Raw genomic sequence first — 21,608 nt, forward strand, 5'->3', positions numbered from 1 at the left:
ACGCACATCATGTACATAAAGAAATTTCAAGCACGTTAATATACTGCCGCCATTTTGTTTTCGTTTATCTCGATCAACCGGGTTCCACTGTGTGTGTATATATATATATATATATATATATATATATATATATATATATATATATATATATATATATATATAAACATTTTATATCAGAAGTCAACAAAATTATTCTAACATTATATATACTGTAATACCTCTGATTTTATGTCAGTTTTTTGAGGCTTCACCTCAATGTCTAACCCCTTTGGAAACAGGGCTGTTGTTTTTAAGCTGCTATCAGCCTCTGGAAGGTGACTGGCTGGTGGAGAGGTAAATATCTCATCCTGAGAAAAGGATTTCTGATTTAACTCCTGAGCCGTCTGTAGTCTGTGTGAGTGCTGGCGACTCCGAGAGATGTAGTAGAAATTCTGCTTCTCTGCGTTAAGAAGGTAACCAGGAAAAGAAAATCGCCGGAACTCCTGTAGATAAAACATATATAATACATCACCTGTGCTTCCATTGAGAACAAGATTCAATATTTTAAAAGCACACGGGCAGGGAGGCTTATACTTTTAACAACACCACTCCTATATAATTCATTTAAACAGGAACAAAAAACTGCTCAAACCTCTTTAAACTTCTCCAGTGATTGTTCTGGGCCGAAGACAAACTGCAGGGGAACAAGCTCGTGATGACAGCCAGGCCTTCCGCTGGAGCGAAAGACATGATCAGCCACCTTTTGAAGAGTGGAGCAGTCCACGACAGATGAGTGACGGAGTGCTGAGACAATCTCGTCCTCCAGCAGCCAGCGGATCTTAAGCGTAAAAAGAGAGAGGCATGAAGACACGGAAGAGAAAGGGAAAAAAATGGATAAAGCAATAGGGACAGAGTATTAGAAGGAGGAGACTAACAGTTAAGAGGGGGAAAATGATACAAGTGAAATACTAAAAGAACAAGACTGTGTGAATGTGCGAGCTCAGCATTTTGAAAAAGTAGTCTCCAAAATAAAGTCATTCTATGTGTATTCTTTGATAATGGAATTGGCAAAATGTTTTACAAAATATTTTTTTTACATACTCTGGTATCTCATCAGTTTCTGGCTCCACTGTATGCTCATGGCACAAAACAAAAGCAGCAAACTAGAAAAGCAAAAGATTTTAGACTACAGTCCCCCTTGCTATCGACTACACTTAGAAATTGTTCAAATGTTCGTTTTAAAATTAAAATGGTTATTCTTTTCCAACTGTATAACTGCTTTGTCTACATATACTGCATGTTAACCTGCACATGTAGACACTAGTATATGGTTTAGAGGTCGACCGATTTTACTGATACCAATTGTTAGGTTGGAACGTACTTGCTGCTAACGATTAATCACAAATTAAAAAACAAATTAAACAAATTAAAACAACACAATTTTATAACAAAAAATTAAAAAAACTACTGAATTATGAAAATGTGCTAAATGAAATAAATACGAACATATTAATTACATTAATAAATATTGAGGTAAATAAAATACATGCATTTAAACTGAAATAAAAAGTAACACACCAAATAAATAATAATAAAAAAAAAAAACTCAAATAAACAGCACATGGCATCAGTGATTCACCTCTAGAAGCCTCTCCCGTACTGTATAACGCAACCCGGAAAAACTATCTGTATGTATTTGTGCAGAGGCAAAATTGATGAATCGGTCAACATTCAATATGTGTATAATAACAACTGGGCTAAATTAAATTCCTTTAAAACTGATGCTATTGTATATTCTTGAAATTTAAGGTTAGGGTCCAAAATTATTTTTTTTCTTGATGTCAGATTGGCTGTAAAGAACAGAAAGCTGAGTTAGCACAGCCAGTGGTGCACAGTAACTCACTTCGTCCATGGTAGCAAGGACAGCCTGTTTGTGAGGCACTGGGAGTTTGGACAGAGGATCGCCTGTAATACTGAGAAGGGAGATAAGAGTCAATATAACATTATTTGACAATGTGTTGGTAAGATAAAGTTTTTAAAGATAAACATGTGATAAAAACAAAACATCAAGCACAAAAAAAGTATGGAAAATAAATATTAAAAACAGATTTACACTAGCAGAAATGAACCCAGTGTCTTTATGCTCACAAAAGCATCTTAAAAAAATGGAAAAAAAACCATCTGAAATTAAAAAAACTTGAATTGTATGAAAAAATAGCATCAAATGTTACTTTAAACTAGTCCAAAATACCGGCAAAAAGTGTTCAGTACAGTAAAATGGCTATATTGTAAAAGACAATATAGTAAAGTGTCTGTAAGAATTACAGACTGCCTAAACCCAGATTCCACCCCACTCTATATCAAATTAAGCTCATCTGCTTAAGTAGTTATGTAGTTTAATGTAAAATTTCAGTCTGGGAGAGGCAGCAATCCATCAAGGACTATCTCTAACCAAAAGGTGTCTGAGACCATGATTATGGTTTAAACAATACCCTAACCTGACCCGCTGGGGGGCCAGCACCAGCAAAGGAATAAACACCAGTGACCTCCGGCTCAATAGTGGTATCACCCAGCCATGTGTTCCTTTACTCATTTCCTACACATTACATTCAAAAGCTAAATCCTATCTACACTTCAAAGGCAAGAACAATATAAAATATCTGGGCAGAGTTTTTTCTGGGTTCTTTCTGGCTCCAATGAACCCAAGTGCTTCATGTATTTTGTCACTGCTACACTGTTATAAACTTCTTCTTCATTACGATTATTGTTGTCCTGATCATTTCTTACAGTGTATATACCAAAGTGTCTTGGGTATCCAATTAACTGCAAATACCAGGTCTCATAATTGTAATTTAAACAAAGTGAACACTGACCCATTCATTTCAACCCCACGCAGGCTTTCCAGATTCTCCATGAGCTCCTCATCAGAGCGGTAGGAAGAGGGCTGGCCAGGAGAGCGGTTCATAGACACACTGCTTTCAGAAGTGTACCTGTGTAACAAGCAGAGGTCATTTGACTTAATATACATGTCCCAAGACTCCCATTACCAAAACAAAAATCATATCAGCAAATACAATTGCATTTCCTACCTTATATGATTGATGCCAGTGGCCATCTCTATTTCTAATGGTAACGTCAACACAAAGATATCCAGAGTGACAGAGAGCTCGTTCAGATCAATCAAGTGTAAAGACGCTGCATTATCCAAACAAGTGATCAGCTCACCTGCAGCAAAACAATAAATACATCACTAAAAATTACAAAATGCATTCAACTCTATGGATAAGTTTATTCATTTTATTAATTGCCAGAGGATTTTACCGATACTGATAGCTAGTTTGGATCATACTTGACGATAACCAATTAATCAACCCATAGTTATTAAAATGAATACTGGATAAAAACAAACATGTAAAATAGTACTGAACTTTATTCCAAAAAAACTAAAACAGAACTGAATCAAGAAAATTTGCTAAACTAAATAGATATAAATATATAAGTTACTATATAAGTAAAAAAAAAAAGTTTTAAATAAACAGGTCAGTGATTCGCCTCTAGAGGCAGCGAATGGTATGGATTTTTGGCAATAGCCGATAGTTTCAGCAATCAATAAAGGCAATAATGGCAAAAGCAATGATTCTGTCAACCTATATCAATTGCTGTCACACTATGTCCTTACCCCATCAGACAATCTGTATAAAATTGCTGCACAAAGAAGGAGTATGAGATTTTTTGGGGATTTTGCATTACTTGCTTGCCTTCTCAACATCATAGCATCTATGAGACACTAAAGAAGCAAACTTACGAGAATATTTATAATATATATATATATAAAAGAGGAACGTTTAACCCTTCTTTAGATTCTTCCAGATTTGAAATCAATGTGAAAAATTATATTTAGGTAATATATATATATATATATATATATATATATATATATATATATATATATATATATATATATATATATATATATATATTTATATATATATATATATATTTATATATAATATAAAATTTTGTTAATTGTGATATTGCAAAAAAGTGAGGGTCACACTGTAATATCCTGACACCTCAGGTTCAAAAAAGATTCCCATATGGGTCATAAGTGATCTTTTCATTAAGTGTTAATTTGAGACAGACAGCGGTTTACTTACCCAGGCAGGTGGGCAGTGTCCTAATTGGCATAGAGCCATGGCAGCTTTTTGTGCTAAGTGAGCAGACAAGGTGGATGAATAAAGGAGGCATCTCAGGCTCAGGTGCTTCCAGCACTGAGTCTCCATCTAGAATGCTGAAAGAGTCATCATCCTGGTTTACTGTGTCTGAATCGCTCCCTGAGTCATCTTCAGCTCCATCCTCCATGTCTTCATCCTCAGCTTTCCCATTACCTTGGTCCTGATACTCCACCTCTAGATCTGTGTCACTTTCTGACACCATGCAGCAGCCAGACACATTCTCTGAGGATTAGGTTTAATACTGTTAATAAAAAAAGTACTATCGTAACAAGTAGTGAGAATATTCTCTTTAAGACAATTTAAAAACAAACATGAAATAGGAAGTATAAAATCCTTGCAAACACATGGCATTAAATGGCACACTGAATGTTTGTAAAACATAAAGGTTGAAAATTTTTTTCTTTTTTTGATAAATATTTGATTCCATATACTAACCGTATTTTATACAACCAAATATTACCACCCTGATTTTTAGACATAGAGTAATATTAGTCTGTAAACAGGTGAAATTGTGTCTGGTTGTATTTATTGATCGATTCTACAAGTCAATCAAATGTCATAAATATAAATATAAAACTCAGGTATTAGATAAATGGGTAGTATTAATGGATTCCGCACCATCCTCTGTAGCTAGCTCAGCCTCAGAAACATCACAGTCCTCACTGGGCCTTCTATCTCTCTCTTCATCCGAATCCTCCTGGAGTGATAATAAAGAACAGTATGGAACAGCTCATGAACTGGTAGAAGAAGTCATTTTTAAGATAAATTCCCAAAAAAATAAACATCCTTGTAAGCTCACATCTTTCTTTGAGGACTGGGGGCAGTAAAAGAAGTAATGTGGATTGGAGGGAACCGATTTAAAATACTGAGCACCTATCTCCATGAATTTGTCCTGGGGGAAAAAGAAAGATAGATATCAATCTTTACACAGAAGAAATAAGCCAATTGATTAACTATCATTTTATTTTCATGTACAACCTGTATGATTTTGTGCAGGTCAGGGTACACCTCACACTTCTGCTGTGAATGCAGCAGAGACAGGGGGAATTCTGGGATTCTGAGGGAGCGGGATTCATCCAGGGCATTAGGAGATTTGAGGGTGGACACTTCTTCTTTAGACTCAACTTCACTTATATCCTCCAGCTCAACACTAAACAAAGAAATTCAACAAACATGGTTATACATTCAACACATTGTGGAAAAAACCCATTTGGGTCTTGTTATTGCCCACACAGCTCTTTATTTTGCTTTTTGAGTTTAAGATTTCAAATTTAATCCCTCGATCAGGTCACTGTGGCTTTTCACATGTTCCTGCTAATAACATTGGGTTTTGCTGGTTCTCCTATTTCCTACCACCTCAAAAACAAAGCTATAGGTGGATCATGTATTCTTTATTTCTTCTAGGTGTGAATTCATGTGTGAAGTCATGTGGGAGTCTGTGATGCTTATCACATAAATTAACTAACAAACTAACTAACCAATGAGCCAACAAACAAGCAAATGCATGTAACTTCACAGGCCCTGCCTCCATAAACAATAATGGAGAACATAGACATGTGACGTCAAACCACTCTACACATGAAGTAGTTTCGCTTTATTCACTTTGCCCTAGCAAATAAGTGTGTTCGTTGATGCATTTTGGAGCGTTAAGCAACTCTTACATTTTCAGAAAATGCTAATTCTAACCTGAATATAAACATTTCAAGCTTGTAGATATCTTACTTTATTGGCAGACAGTTTTGCTTTTTCTACAAATAACTTCTTAAAATGGGGCAAATTATTTACTAGTAGATCAGAAACAATTTGAAGGTTGAAATTATTATAAAATTGCTTCGAATATGATTTCAAATCCTACATACATATATATATATATATATATATATATATATATATATATATATATATATATCCTATAAATAACCTATATATCCTCATTCTATATTGTTTTATTGTAATCTTATAATAGAAAATTTGACTACAGCATATTCAAGATCGCCACTTGCTGTAATTTTGTTATACAAAAAAAATGTAGCTTCACCACAGCAACTCATTTCTCCTTTTGTAAACATCCAGCTCAGTCATTAAGGCAGATTCATTTTCCTATATCCATAGCTGTCTCTAAAGTGCCTCATACCTGCATGTGATGCTGTGATGTAGACACTTTATGTATGAAGCTTTTACCTGGATGAGGAAACTATTGTTGGTCTGTATGTTCTTTCAACATCTCCAATGATGAACGTAGCCCCAGTTTTCAGACCTTTCCTCATGCCCTCAGCTCTGTGGGGTTCGTGTTGCTCGCGGAAAGTGCGGACGTGACCACACAGTGTCTGCAAGAAGGATGTGATGTCGATCTCCTGCAGAGATTCTTCACAGTAGTCCATCGCTGTCAGGACATCCTGAGAGGAGATGCTGTATGTCAGCTGCAGACTGCGGAACACACCTGTGAAATAGAACATACACACCAACACTTTTAAGGTATTTGCACTGCTTTGCAGAAGTAAAATAAAAATCCAATGCACGTATATACACAATTTTACAACAAATTTGTGTTTTTGTTTTTAGCTTGGAGTAAAGGTTCTGAAAACACATCCGGAAAATTCCCATTTATTTCTATTATGGAATTATTTGCATCCCTATATACATAGATATACACACATATACTAAAAAAAGAGAATACACACATTTGTGAACAGACACAAAAAAATTACACACACAATACACAATACATGACCAGACAGATGTACCTATATGGATACAAAAGACAACAAACCACACTTCGTTTGTCTGCCTGCTGTAACATGATGCTGAACACCATGTTGTTCTGTATACTGCATTTTACCACAACAGAATGTAAAAAAAAATAATTTATACCGATAAATATAATACATATAAATGTATAGTGTAAAGAAGTGTATAGATGCATTTGTGTGTACCCCGGACATAGCTCTGGTAGTAATGTTCTTGCAACAGACTACAGTAGTTGGCCAGCTCTTTCTGTTTGTGGGGATGAGTGATGAGCTCTGACCAAGACGAGGCGCTGCAGCGCTCCTGAGAAAGAGACCTGAACCAAACACACAAACACACTATCATTAATGACGCGACATACACACATACACACATACGGACAACTCCCACATGCATGCTGCCGCAACGCTTAGCAGCCAGTAACAGTCATGCTGCAAGAAAAAGACCAGAAACCTACACACATATGCAGTTACATTTGTACATAATACGGTACACATTAAAGTGCAAATTAAGCGATTTTAATTTAGTGCCCTCAGGCTGACTGCAAACACTGGAGAATGTGCACTGGATAACAATTTATTACCATTTAATTATATTTAGATTTGTTCTGGGGCACAGCCCATATGCAATTTACATAATATGATTCCATGGACATGCATAAATATTTAACCCCCACTGAACATTTCCACTTTTTGCCGTCTTACAACTTGGAATTTAAATGGATTCAATTGGTTTTTTTAGCATTTAATTTACATAATTGAAGTGTAATTAAACAAAAAAAGCAAACATTAGCTGGTTGCATAACTGTGCTTAAGCTTTGTAAGGTTAGATAAATATTGTTGGTCAACAGTTCCCATTTCATGCAACAAATTCCTCATCGGATTGAGGTCTGGGATTTGTCTTGGCCAATCTCATACATCCAGGCTCTTGATGTTAATCCACAATCTACAGTGTGATTTGTGGGGTACTGTCTAGATTGACTGTTTTCTTCCAGGATTCCTCTGGGATATTAAACTCCATCCAGCTTGCCGTAAACAGTTTCCCAGTCCTTAATGAATAAAAGCATCTCCACAATATATGGATACCGCCACCATGCTTCACGGTGCTCAGTGTGATAAATATCACTGGGTTTCCACTGACCGTAATGGCCTGTGCCAAAATTCTAAATATCACCATGACAATCACCTTGGTGTCATCACCCCAGAGACGTTTCCCAAGTCTCCAAACAGGATTTTCTTTTCTTAAATAAAAGCAGTCTTGCCATGCTTCTGGAAAATCCATAATACTTACCCATTAGTCCATATTTAAATCTAATGTGGTAAACATCCAATATAGCTTTCTGGCTAAAAACAAACAAAAAAACATACTGTCCACTATATATAACAATCTGTCAATAAAGCCCTAGAGAACGGTCTGCTAAACATTTTCAGTTATTATTGTTCACCAGGATTTTTCAGTTTCATATTAAATAAGCCCTATTTTGTACACTGTTGATATTACAGCTGCAGACAACCTAATCAAAAGAAGTACAGGGAACACAGCAGACTACATCCAAAACATGTGCTACAAATCTGAAGAAAAACAAAAACAAAGCAACACCATTTGTACTTCATCATTCATGAGAGGTATTCCAAGAACAAGTGATCCAACAGGCTCCTTTTACTGTTTCTTTCTGAATTTGACATTATAAAATGATTGGATAATGTGTGTATTCATACATCACAGATATAAAAGGAATTCAAATGGATGAAGAAATTGGTGTTATCACAGTTCCCCATTTAAAACGTATTTCATCCAAACAGTGCAGTTATATGTAGAAGACATGCAAATGGATACAAACTCCACCAAAGCAGAAACCAGAAGTTAATCACATTATCACTCATTAGTTCATCACTCATTAGTTTAATTCATTTAATCCCTCATGTCTTCAACAGGACAGGCGAAATGTAGCAGTTCCCATCAGTATGTACCAAATTACCTGCTACGTACAGAAATGCAAGCAAGCAAGCCGACAAACAGAAGAGATTGATTTCAAAAGAACAGGAGGTCTGCAGCAGGAGGCACTAGAGTTGTAACCTGACAGACAGTCGGGTCCGCTGCTAAGTATAGGGCTTTTTTTTATTGAGGAATATCTTGTTGGAGAAGAACTGGGCTGTTACACGGAGTCTTGCTTTTTTATATTTTTGATATAAAATAAATTCAGATTTACAAAATGTTAATTTATTTATTTTTTGTTTAGACATAACTGTATATGCAAATTTGGGTTACTATTTTAGACAGTGTGGCTTTTAAGATTATAACCTATTCTCTGTAGGCTGCGGTAGCCAATGTATGACGAGAAAGAAAAAAAAAAAGAGAGAGAGAGAAATGAAAAGCCTTTACATTCCTCAACCCTTCCCATTGTGGGTAAGTTTTTGCTCTGTAGCGGCAGCTGGAAGCATGTAAGCAATGCTACCTGGACTTCAGCTGCTGATTGAGCTCCCCGGACAGTGCGTCTTGAGATCTATTCTCATCGAAAGGAAAAAACAGAGATTAAATGCTATTAATCTATACTATAAAGAAAAGTTCTATATTTTCCTCTCACTTCAAACATCATTCATCAGTCAGGAAATAGCTGCCATTCAAGGTTTGCAGCTTTTTCTTTCCATTGGAGCTATGTGGTTATGTCATTATCAAGTTATAGAAGTTTAAAAGCACTGCTTTAACACTGGGCAAACTGCAAATCTTCACAATAATGTAATCTGAAGACACTAGCAAAGCTTTTATTATTGACTACATTTGAGGGATTTTTTAACTAAAGAAAAGAGAACAAAACTTGAACGTCACTGGAGCTTATTGTCAGGGATTTTACTTACAGAGCCTGTTTGGGCATGTATAAAGGGTTATATCCATAGTATAAGAGCCATAGTACATTATAGCCTTCTAATTTTAACTTTTAACAAGTGTCATAATACTAAATTAGCTGTATTATTATTATTATTATTATTATTATTATCTATAATACTGTATTAGATTAATGAGGTCACTGTGCAAGGTTACATTCAAGAACTATGAAGATGGATTTGGACTGTGATTAATATAAAGTCACCTACAGTGGCTTAGGGATGTATTTGACAAACTGTTTTTTATTCAAGTGTCAATCATTGATATTTGACATTTGATAACCTCAACAATGATGAAACTATAATGAATGAACATTCAGTGAACCTAAATAAGGATGGTTTTCTTTTTTAGTAAGATTCCTCTCAAGTTTTCTTCCTTGTACCGAGAGGTTTTTCCTTGCCACTGTCGCCACAGGCACAGGTTGCACATTAGGGATAAACTTATAGGGACTAATTTATTACACTAAAATGTGTAATCGTAATCTATTTTATTCTGTAAAGCTGCTTTGGGATCATCTCAATTGTTAAAATTGAAATACAAATCAAAATGAAGTGAATTGAATATTACCACACATTTACCAGTGCCTGAATGTACAGAAATGTACAAATATTATTATCCCTCTTCTATATTAAATCAAGCGGGTTTTCCCTGCTGGCTGTATTTCATAACAAGTTCAATGTTATTGGTTTATAAAAGAGTAAGACGTAGTCAATTTCTGTGCATAGTTCCAAGACCAAAGATATCAGACATAGTACCAAGAAAATGAGAATAATATATGATTTGTATATCAGGAGTATTAATTATATGTGAACTTCTCATTCAGGACTGTGCCTCATTATACATCAAGCATTACTTCTAACATTATCATGTACCTATAATTTATTCTAAACTGCTTGATAGCTTCTCAAACATGCATTAATTGTCTATTTAGTTAGAACAAGCAGGGCAAACTGATGCAGTTAATTAGAGAACCACTTTGATTCGAAGTTAAATGGCTGCCTGGTCAATAAAACAGTCTGCTCCCAAATGAAATGCTGTGCTGGTAAACAGCATCTAAATTGGCACATGCTCAGTCAAGATATATTCTAAAAAATATCTTTGTGGACAAATGTTTTAAAGTATAATAAATAAATAAATAAATAAATAAATAAATAAATAAATAAATAAATATATATATATATATATATATATATATATTATATATATATATATATATATATATATATATATATATATATATATATAAAATGTGTATGTATATATGTATGTATGTATGTATGTATGTATGTGTGTGTGTGTGTGTGTGTGTGTGTGTGTGTGTGTGTGTGTGTGTGTGTGTGTGTGTGAATGAAAAAACACATTATATATATACTGTATATATATATATATATATATATATATATATATATATATATATATATATATATATATATATAAAAATCACACAAACATCTTGTGGGTATGCACCTGAGAAAGATGTCTTTGGGCTGACGATTGGAGTGGTGTTGGAGCAGTTGGTCTTTGAGTAAGTCCATGCAGCAGTTGTAGATATAGACAGGACAGCAAGGACGAGCAGCATCTCCACCACTCTGGTGGGACAGCTGGTGATGGTAGTCATGTGGCTCTGAAAACTGCACACTGTCTTTCTCATCTATGGATGAAAATGAAAACGCACCAGTACCAGTGTCAGTATGAGAGCATACTCAGAGGCAAACAGAAAGAAAAAGACAGTGGGGTAGACGTCAAAATATTCTACATCTGTAGGGGTTAAGCTTTTTAGGGAAGATACATTTGTGTTTCCGTGTGAATAAACTGAAGTTGCTTCTAAAGATGGAACTGGACAGGCTTGTGCACAGACAAATACATGCCTCTTGAAAGCCTGACATTGAAGACTGCCAACCTGTGAGAATTTGCTCGGAGCGGTGGTTCTCCTTATCCTCTCGCTCTCCTGTTAGGGCTTCAGCTGGCAAAAGAAACTGTCCATCACCTGCTTCCACTACAGACTCCATCTCTGCTAGAGTTACATTGATTGAACTGCTGAGGGATCCACCCTGAGACTGGTTGTTTTCCAGACTGAGTGTCTCGTCCTCATCCTCATCACAAGCACCATTGACTTGAGGTTCAAGTGCCAGACCGAAGGACATCAGTATCTGCACATCTGAAGGAACAAAAAAGATTCACACATCTACTACAATTTACTGCAGAGGTGGGAAGTAATGAAGTGCAAATACTTTGTTACTGTGCTTAAGTCGATTTTTCTGGTATTTATTTTTTTGACAACTTTTTACTTTCACTTACAATAAATTTTTTAAACAAACATCTCTACTTCCTACTTGTTAATTCCCAAACCAGACTCATCATTTAGTTTTAATCTATTTGGTGACATGATTAAGATTTTTTCTTCTCAGTGCATGCCGTTTTCAGCCCAACAACCTATTTCTTGTCATTCTGCAGCTTTTTTTAATCTACCACTGGTGTATCATTTCCTGTTTTTCACGCACCACAGACGTAGGCTAGTTTATGATGCTAACAATGAGCAAGGCAGAAGGCGAAAAGAAGTACGGGGTTAACGTGGATAAGACAGAGGGGGTCAGTGATGTAAACATGACTGAGAACAGAGACATTCCTGATTGTCATCATCCTTGTCCATATCGTGATTGTTCAGCCTGTATACATTCATTTGGTAAACAAAATGTTAAATTCTCTTGTATTAATATAATAATATGAAGTGAGGTCCAGTTACCAGCGTGACACTAAAACAGGTAGTAGTAATGGCTACTTTTTACAATTCAGAGCCCAAACGTCTTACTTTACGTTAAGTAGTATAAGTGTAGTCAGTACTTCAACTTTTACCAGAGTCTTTTAAAACATAGTATATGTACTTCTATTTACTTTTTTCTAGGTTTATTTTTCTCCCCATCCTATTCCCTCATGCCAGATCGTCGTAAAAAGCATTTCACGTGCATGTCGTACTCTGTATGTATGTGACAAATAAAATTTGATTTGATTTGATTGATTTGATACTTGAGTGAACGATGTGTGTACTTTTGCCACCTCTGATTTACAGTGAACCAAGTACCTATTTATAATGGTAGAGTGTTAATGATTGTTGATAATTGTTTCGAAATGGACTTGGAGTGTTTGCTCCGGGCTGGTTTGTTAGTTCAGTCTGTTGTGGTGTATGTGTGATGTGCATTGAATGTTTGCGTGTGTGTGTGTGTTTGTTTTGGTTGCTTTACCGGTATAGGTGGCCGGGAGGAAGATGAGCAGGACTTGCTGAGCGTTGATATATTTAGCATAGCATTTCCACTGAGGACACAAATTCTCTCTTTCCATCAGCACTGGCTCCTCATCCACCAGATCTGTGTTACTGAAACTCTGCTCACATACACAAACACATGAAAAAACCTCACACAACTTTATTAGACATACCTCCAGTAGCTCGGGTGCCATTACCAGAGCCACACGCACCGTTCCGGCTGTCAACTATCCCTATAATACACTACAGCTGCGTGACACAGAATTAACTTCATGTAAGGAGCACGGGTAGCCGGTGGCAAAAACCACTCACATGAACAGCATGCTGTCAGAATGAACCACCTCAAAGAACAGTTCACAACAAAGGGTCAGACATAGTGTCAGCATGCTGAAGGAAGTATTGAACAAAACACTGCTTGGGTTGAGAGTGTGTGTCATACCTGCAGTGTGCTGGTAGATCCCGTCACCTCTTTACTGCTCCCTACTGTGTGGAAGGACAACACCATGTCCTGCCTCTCAGTTTGTTTCAGACACTCTTCTATGAACACAAACACACACAAAGACACACACAGGCTTTATCTTTGTTATTTCATATAACTATTGCTGGTTCAGGTCATTACATTTCGACCACCAGAAAAGGGCTGCATGGCCAATGCATATGTCACTTATAAGGTAAAGATAGACACAACAACTCGATCACTTCTGAACAATACAACTTCTCTGCTTAACAAGCAGTGTTTACTTTATAGTACTACACTGTGCTGTGTGCGGTGGTGTTCCACATTGTTGTACCATATGCACTGTTGAGTTTTGCAAGTTATTGAGTTTTGTGTATTGCATCATGACACTGAAAACTCAAAATCTCATCCAAAATAGATTTGGGAACACTCCTGTCAAACAAAACTACTCAAATCTTGGCCAGATAGGAAAAAACGCTGGTCCAAAATAATATTTATAGACAATGTTTATTGTCTCGGCCTGAAAAACATCTTGTATTTCGATTTGTGGCTAACACCTATATCTCACTGATCAAAAGTGAGCATATACAGTATTTAACTTTATATTTTTGCCCATCACTTCTGTGTATCATGCAAATCCAGAAACATTAATGAATGTTTTTAGTCACTTGTACATTTTTCTTAACATATTATTGTTATATGTATTATTATTTTTTTTTACAATGCATTCCATTGCATTATTATTCATACACATGACATAAGGTGTGTTTCTGTGTGCTGCATGTTGTAGGTTTACAAAGTTGGGTTTGCCGGCTACAGTTTAATTACCTTTAATTACGGGAAGCGAGAACGGAGCCACATGGCCGTCCCGTTCCCTTTCCAGGATATGATTCATAAAGGTCATGTGATCGCCATCAGCCAATGTTATCTCACGATCACTTAGCTCATTCTGTAAGGAGCTGTGGAACAGGCTGAGAAGCAGATCGTTAGGAAGAGAGGGGGCGTTCTGGATTGTGTCTTCGTTCTCCGCTGTAGAGGACAGTAGAGAGAGGAGTAGTGTGTTTTTAAAACATGTTTATTTTGAGCATTCTTATTAAATCCTTTATTTGAAGTATAAAGTATAAAGTTAAGAAATAATTCAGCACAACTATGACTCCAAATCCACAAAAGATCAGTGGACCGGTAAGAAGGTATTTGTCAGAGACCAAGTGAAAATCTTAGTGTAATTCTCTCACAACCATCACTGTGGAGATAATGATATGCAAGTGTTAACAGAGTGTGTGTAAAAATGAACACAGCAGCAGTACCTTTGCTGAAAGTATAGAAGAAAACTTCTATTTGCTGACACCTAGGCAGCAGCTTCATCAGGTCAAACTGAAAAGGCACCATATGTATGCTGTCAGCTGGAGCTGCACCTGGGGTTTCACCTGCAGTCACAAATGCAGACACGCACGTGCACACATACACACACACCTCTAAGTAATAAAGAACATGTACCAAAAAAATGCACAAAATTGTAAGAATTTAGCCTTTTCTGACCTGCTGCATCTTTGCTGAGAGGCTGTGGTTGATCTTTGTTTTTGCACAGCTGTATGAGGTACTCAAATGTCAAGAAGGTGGACATGCACGACTGATCACGAGGAAGAATCTACAGAAAAAATATGATAGTCAGCACTTTACAATTTTGTGATTCGCCAATTCCCAACCTCTCGCCAGCTGTTTTCGATCACAATAACAACAAGTGCAGGCACATGTTTGCTCTGAGATCCCTAATTTTTAACCGCATCTTTTGCAAACTGCTACTCATGCAACATCACAGGACAGCTTAACACACTCTGAAAAAAGCGCAACTACGTTCTTCCGCACACAAGAGCTCATAGACAGCCACAGTTGAATTAGACAAAGACAGAGCGGCCAAAATCAATTTAAAGGTGGCAATTTATTTACATAAACTCTCTTAGTCAGAGTAAAACAAAACACTCAGATTAGTTTTAGATTCTGTGTTAGTTAGAAGATACTGACAGCCTGAGGGATGTCTTGGTAGCTGAGGTTGTGGAAGTGGTGCTGCTGCTCCGAGTGGCTTAAAACACTCCCGCTCTGAGGCTCCACCCAGCACTCTGTCACCAGGTTCAGCTCAGTCTCAACATCTATGGCCTCCACCTCAGTGTCATTGTCATCATCTGTGGAGAAACTGAGAAGACAAGAGTGACAAATTTTAAACGTGAAGCAGCAATTCAAAAGTTTGGTGATTGTCTTGCTCAACTCAGCAGTTTACTTCAAAGCGATGTACAATCAGACTTCATGCAAACTAGAACAAATAAGCGTGTTACATGCAAAACAGAAGAGAATGGAATAAAAAGAACTGGATGTGAATATCTGTACCTGTCCTTGGTGGAGGTAGCATGAGGAGGAAACAGAATATACTGAACGATGCATGTGTGATGCTGAGTGTCCTGCAGTGCTGGAGTCCCCTATACACCAAGACCAGATTAATAAACACACCACATATTAGCATCTGAACTGAGAATTACCCAAACACCACAGCTAGAGATGGTAAAACAGTATAGGTACAGACTGTCAGGTTTGTGTGATAGAGTGTGTATTGCAATCCATTATCTTTTGTTTAAAAAAATAAATAAATAAATGATGTTTAGGTTTTGGGTAAGGGATTAGTGTGCTAGCTGTGTTCAAAAAGAACAAGTTGCTCGCTTCATGAAGAAGCCAATAAATAAATATTTTGCCTGGAGCAGCTGCCACTTGTGGTTGAAATGAATAGAATCTATTACCAATCAGTACAGTAGATCTCAACAATAAAAGAAAAAATATTTTCGTTAAGTGGGCATGTGTGTGTGTGTGTGTGTGTGTGTGTGTGTGTGTGTGTGTTTGTGTGTGTTACTCAAGTAGAACCTTTGATGTTTTCACAGCCATGGGAAGCTCCATCACCATGTTGACGATTCCCTCACCACTGGCAGCAAAATGGAAGCCCTCTGATAGACGGATCCTTCAGAGACACCAGCACACACACACACACACACACACACACTCATTAGTTCACAATATTCATATTAGACACAAAAGGATTAAGAAAATGTAGTGTTCTTACTCAGCAAGTGTGGAAAGGATCTGTGCAACAGCGTGCAGTGAAACCACACCCCCTGGGCCACTCTGCACTGTCCACACCCAGCGTTGCTGCAGGAAATACCGGGAGAGAAATGCCATTGTGGAGGACGCGTTGCGGCCTGCAGCCACACTGAGAGGCTGACCCAAAGCCTCAAGGTTTAAAATGAAGGATGTGCGAAAGTCTGTAGGAAGTTTCTCATATCTAACAGACAAAAACAGTTTAATGATAATAATAGAAGGTTTTTCTTGTTAAAGAAATAAAGGTAATATAATGGTAAGCTCCAGTAGAATAGTAAAAGCCAGTGCAGTCTTCTGCTTTTGTAATAAAAAAAAAAGTCACACAAAAGTAGTGTTTATCATCACTTTTGAAAGCTTTATCACAGAATTTTTTAGGATTTTTTTTTTTAAACATGGTGCAAAATGCTTTAGACAGAACTATACAAATGGTGTTACTAAACAAAACAGTGTCCTCTGAGAGACAGTGATGCATGACGTCTGGGACAACTGACCTGATCAGTAATTTTTCCAGAGGTTTGTTGAAGATCACCACACAAGGCCGGTCAGATAAAGCAGGCTTTGGTGCCGGGAGAGGCGGGGACTTGGAGGGAGATGCGTTACCCAGATTTTTCCGTTTGTTTTTTGGTGTGGCTTCTTTATTTTGCACCCGGTGTGGGAAACGGAGTCTGAGTATCTGCTCTCGCAGCTCATCCACAATCTGCTAACAGAATAATAGCTGCTTTACAGAGAACATGACTGCCTCTCCCAAACCACATACAGTAACTTCGCATTAATTGTATTGCTTTTACAATTTTAAAGTCACTAAAAAATGTTTTGGACAGACTGAAACTTTAGAATGTTTTGAGAAAGAAAAAAAGTAAAACACTTTTGCAACCCCCTTTTTTTAGAACACTTTTGTGTTCCTTAGAGAGAACATTCTTTTGCTTAATCCACTATAAAGCTTTTAGAAACAAAATCTGAGAACAAAATTTTAAAGGTCTGAGTGCTTAAATGTACCTTGTTCCTTGTGTGGGCAGGGGTTCCTATGGGAAATCCCAAACGAAGCACCATGCATGGAGCTTTGGATATGAGACGCACCAGGTAGAAAGAGATGGGCAGCTGGGCAGCAGTACTGTTTAAAAAAAATAATAATAAAAATCATTCATCCGTTTTGTTTTAAACTATTCTTCCATTAAAAGTAAAATTCCACCTGGGTGTTAGTTTCTCTGTATTTTGCTACATATATTTTCCTTTCCCTTTTGAAAATTGATAGCTTGAGCATTTAAGTATTCAGGCTCAGAACCAGTGTTAATTTTGTTGATGAATAAATTTGTTTCATAATTTTTGTCAACTATATTTTTACACTGACGAAAATTAGACGAAAACTAAATAAAAATCAATTGTTAATGAGGATAAATATGACGTAAATTAATTGGCACTTTTTCGAATGAAAACGAGATGCAAATGTTCGGGTTTGACGATTTGGGAAGAGATCCAATCAGAAAGAAGCTCCTCCGTGGCAGACAGGTCAGATGTACATATTTGCACTCCTCTACCTGCTACATATACACCTGCTACATATACACAACAACAAACATATGGATACATTTTACATTCGATGCAAACCATCGGTAAACCGTTTGGAGTGAAAACCTTCAGAAAAAACGCAGCCAACTTAAAGCGCCAACTCATCATGAAACTTATTATTTTTATTTATTAATTTTTTTTCTGTTTGGTTTATAAACATTACTTAACAGATTAGCCTAGTTAATGTGTTTCGCTAAACCTGAAATATGATACAGGGCTTGAAAATAAGGTCTGCTCGATTACCTGGGCCAGCATGACAGACACTCGAGACAATCAGTTACTGCTCCTGGCTGAATCCATTTCTTTTAAACTTTTTTTTGTAGAAGGATGAATCTATATTTAACTAAAATAAAGAATACTGTGTGTGTGTGTGTGTGTGTGTGTGTGTGTGTGTGTGTGTGTGTGTGTGTGTGCACGCACATGTTTGAGTAAGAGGGGTGTGTGACAGCAGGAATAATCATATTAACTTGTTTTTCCCCCATTTTTCCACCTGACAGATACAAAAGACTTCTAATGGCCAACAAGTTCAAATAAACCTTCTGCATCCCAGTAAAGTACAACAGAGCAAGGAGGAAGCCATAGCAAAATGGATCAGATGCATAGGACCACCAGTCACAATGACTAAAAAAGAGGGCTGTTCTAATGACAGTAGCTAAAAACGAAATAAACAAATCTAATTGACAAAACATCGTAAAAAAAATCAAACATTACAGCTTTACATTTTTGAAAAAATAAAGATGTATTATGTCACAACAGTTAAATCTGTTTTGTATTGCAATTTAAAACCTTAACATCATTCATACTAACAGATGTTTTCCTGAAATATATAGTTTGGAAATGTATAGTTTGGAAATTTTTGAGAAATACATCATTACAACTAAATGAAACCTTAGATTTAGTTGACAAAATTTACTGTAGAATTTGTCAACTAAACTCTAATGATATTTAGTTGACTAAAAGTAGATGAAAACTAAAAAAATTGCAGTCAAAATCATGTGATCAGTGGTACCTGTAGATTAGCTTGACATAGGAGTAGCCCTCCACCAGGACAAAGCTACTCCAATCCCTCAGCAGTGAGGTGAGGGCCGAGTGGGCTATTCGGCACTGGATGGTGCTGAACCTGCCATTACTGCCTGCGCTGTGGACGTGTTTTGGCACAGGACTGTAAAAGACAAATAAATTAAATAATAAAATAAACAAATTAAATTATTATTCTTGTTTTCAAATTTAAATTATAGTCTGTAGTAATGGGACACAGTATACAAAAAAATGAATCATAGATAACTCACACATCGTGCTCCAGGATAATGGTTATTCTGTGCATGTGTAACCAGCGCTGCCAGATGATGGAATCCATGGACAGGATGGGCTTCCAGTAGCAAGCAAACTGTGAATGGCTGGAGTCTTTTGAGCCACTGTGCTGTAGGGAGAGGACCTGGAAGAGAGTCAACATGCATTATGAACAAGCCAACCCTGGTGCAGGGACACAAAAATTTGGTAAAGATTAAAGGAGAAAATATCTGGGGGTTCAAGCACCCTTGGCTAACATACTGCAGATGTAGTAACTCAGATCAGATTGATCTCATAAGCTAAAGTTCAAATCGTGAAGATGTAAGGGTAAGAGTGTGGATACAGTCAAAGAACTAGCAGTTCTGTATTACCATAAGAGGTAAATCTCTTAAACCCTAGACACTGACTCAGAGCTCATGGGGGTTTAAGCAGCCAGAAGATCTTTTTTTTTTTTTTTTAAGCCTACTTTTCCCCTGGCTTTTTTTCCACAGAGATGATGTGTTAGACAATCATCATTTCAAATGTTTGTAATGGACAGTGTAAAGATAATAACTGTGGGAGAATTTGTTGTTTGTGTGATTTCAGTCAGAAACACAAAAAATTGTATTGCTTTAATAGACAACAATAATCTACAAATTATATGCAGATACCGAATTTACTTGGCAAAAACAGCTAGGTTTTTTTAGGGTTATGCAATTATTTCTGTTATTCTTTTATTCTGTTCTCAAAACCCCCATGTCCCATCCATGCCTTTCTTTCGTTCCAAATAGATTTTGGGTCCAAGAACTGGTTATTTTTAGTGTAAAAAATGTGTGACCCCAGAAACTAAGTCTCCAATACTGTCTAAAAGTTGTGAGTCAAAGTGACCAGACTTGTGCTTGGCCTAAAGATGTTCCTTTGCTAATGTGAAGTTCTACATCAGGTTTACTAAGTGGTGGGTGATCAGTGGTGTGCACATGAGATTACTGCTCTTACTGGCGTGGTGGATCCTGGTGGGATGTAGAAAAGAGGAACACCATTTTTAGTGCTTTCTGGAATCGTATAGTGTTCTGGGATGGAATTGAACGACTGCAGGTGAACCAGCATTTGGTCGGTCTGGTTAATGCTGCAAGGTAAAATGGTTAATGCTGCAGGGTATACTTTGAAGATCATAAAAGAAATACACAGTATTACAAGACAAACTAAGTTTAATCGCAAGGACACATTTACGAAAAAGCAACACTTATTTTGGAGCGTTTTTCTGGGTCCTTTTCTAATGCAGTCAATGTATAATGCAAGTAGATAGGGGATTTCTCCTACTGCTACTGTAATGGCAGTCTGTCTCAGTATTTATACACAAGGAATATAACTTTTTTTGCTTTAGAACTGAATAAAACTCAACTTTGACTGGATACATTTTTTAAGTAAACAAAAACTAAAACACAACCACACAATCATTCAGGCAGTATTGCATGGTGTGCTTTTGCATGTAGGTGTTGTGGAAGGTGTGGGCGTTACCCATGAAGCGTGTTCCAAAAGCGGCGGATGACGGCCGTGCGGTACGGGCTGGTGATGGGTTTGCGTAGCGTACAGCTGAGGTCATGCAGGATGTCATAGCTGCCCTCCATAGTCACCTCCATCCACGTGCTGCGCTCAGCAGGGAGGAGCGGCCAGGATGCCACGGCCACATACTCAACACGCATGTTGTGCTTCCACAGCAACACCAACTTCACCTCCAACTGTGTGCCTCCTACAGAGAGAGTGTGTGAGAGGCAGAAAAAGTAAGCAGGTCATTTCAGCAACCCTACCCAATTTATACAATGTTTATTTCTTTTCTTAACATTAATATTATATTTCAATATTTTAATAAGGTGATGCCTAGGTACAGCAAAAATAAGAAATGCCTATGTGAATTGGGATTTCATTTTCAACTGGTTAAAACATTTAACATAATAAAACTACTTCGCCAATTGATGCTTAATAATGACACTGTGTTTCCAGAGAGAGAGAGAGAGAGAGAGAGAGAGAGAGAGAGAGAGAGAGAGAAAGAGAGAGAGAAAGAAAAAGAGAGAGAGAG

General features: G+C 37.0%; 1 protein-coding gene across 20 annotated transcripts in view; it reads right to left on the reverse strand.

Moving 5' to 3' along the window:
- The window catches only part of szt2 (SZT2 subunit of KICSTOR complex), a 106,911-nt gene that overhangs the window by 76,905 nt on the left and 8,398 nt on the right, over window positions 1-21,608 (reverse strand). For 13 of the 20 annotated variants that reach the window (XM_046857572.1, XM_046857657.1, XM_046857631.1 and 10 more), the window contains exons 10-38: window positions 21,050-21,281; window positions 20,528-20,657; window positions 19,552-19,697; window positions 19,272-19,424; window positions 17,693-17,807; window positions 17,188-17,396; window positions 16,662-16,880; window positions 16,466-16,559; window positions 15,941-16,029; window positions 15,581-15,749; window positions 15,098-15,206; window positions 14,866-14,985; window positions 14,387-14,587; window positions 13,541-13,638; window positions 13,082-13,220; window positions 11,743-12,000; window positions 11,310-11,493; window positions 9,415-9,462; window positions 7,148-7,275; window positions 6,396-6,654; window positions 5,193-5,364; window positions 5,014-5,106; window positions 4,833-4,911; window positions 4,137-4,436; window positions 3,069-3,204; window positions 2,853-2,969; window positions 1,883-1,952; window positions 632-817; window positions 219-482 (exon numbers count right to left, since the gene is read on the reverse strand). In XM_046857572.1, coding sequence (XP_046713528.1) covers window positions 219-482; window positions 632-817; window positions 1,883-1,952; window positions 2,853-2,969; window positions 3,069-3,204; window positions 4,137-4,436; window positions 4,833-4,911; window positions 5,014-5,106; window positions 5,193-5,364; window positions 6,396-6,654; window positions 7,148-7,275; window positions 9,415-9,462; window positions 11,310-11,493; window positions 11,743-12,000; window positions 13,082-13,220; window positions 13,541-13,638; window positions 14,387-14,587; window positions 14,866-14,985; window positions 15,098-15,206; window positions 15,581-15,749; window positions 15,941-16,029; window positions 16,466-16,559; window positions 16,662-16,880; window positions 17,188-17,396; window positions 17,693-17,807; window positions 19,272-19,424; window positions 19,552-19,697; window positions 20,528-20,657; window positions 21,050-21,281 — 4,517 coding nt within the window. The remainder of the gene's footprint in view (window positions 1-218; window positions 483-631; window positions 818-1,882; window positions 1,953-2,852; window positions 2,970-3,068; window positions 3,205-4,136; window positions 4,437-4,832; window positions 4,912-5,013; window positions 5,107-5,192; window positions 5,365-6,395; window positions 6,655-7,147; window positions 7,276-9,414; window positions 9,463-11,309; window positions 11,494-11,742; window positions 12,001-13,081; window positions 13,221-13,540; window positions 13,639-14,386; window positions 14,588-14,865; window positions 14,986-15,097; window positions 15,207-15,580; window positions 15,750-15,940; window positions 16,030-16,465; window positions 16,560-16,661; window positions 16,881-17,187; window positions 17,397-17,692; window positions 17,808-19,271; window positions 19,425-19,551; window positions 19,698-20,527; window positions 20,658-21,049; window positions 21,282-21,608) is intronic. The other 7 variants (XM_046857565.1, XM_046857664.1, XM_046857693.1 and 4 more) reach the window with 4 other exon arrangements.

The sequence above is a fragment of the Silurus meridionalis genome, chromosome 1 (assembly GCF_014805685.1).
Source record: "Silurus meridionalis isolate SWU-2019-XX chromosome 1, ASM1480568v1, whole genome shotgun sequence".
NCBI classification, from domain to species: Eukaryota; Metazoa; Chordata; class Actinopteri; order Siluriformes; family Siluridae; genus Silurus; species Silurus meridionalis.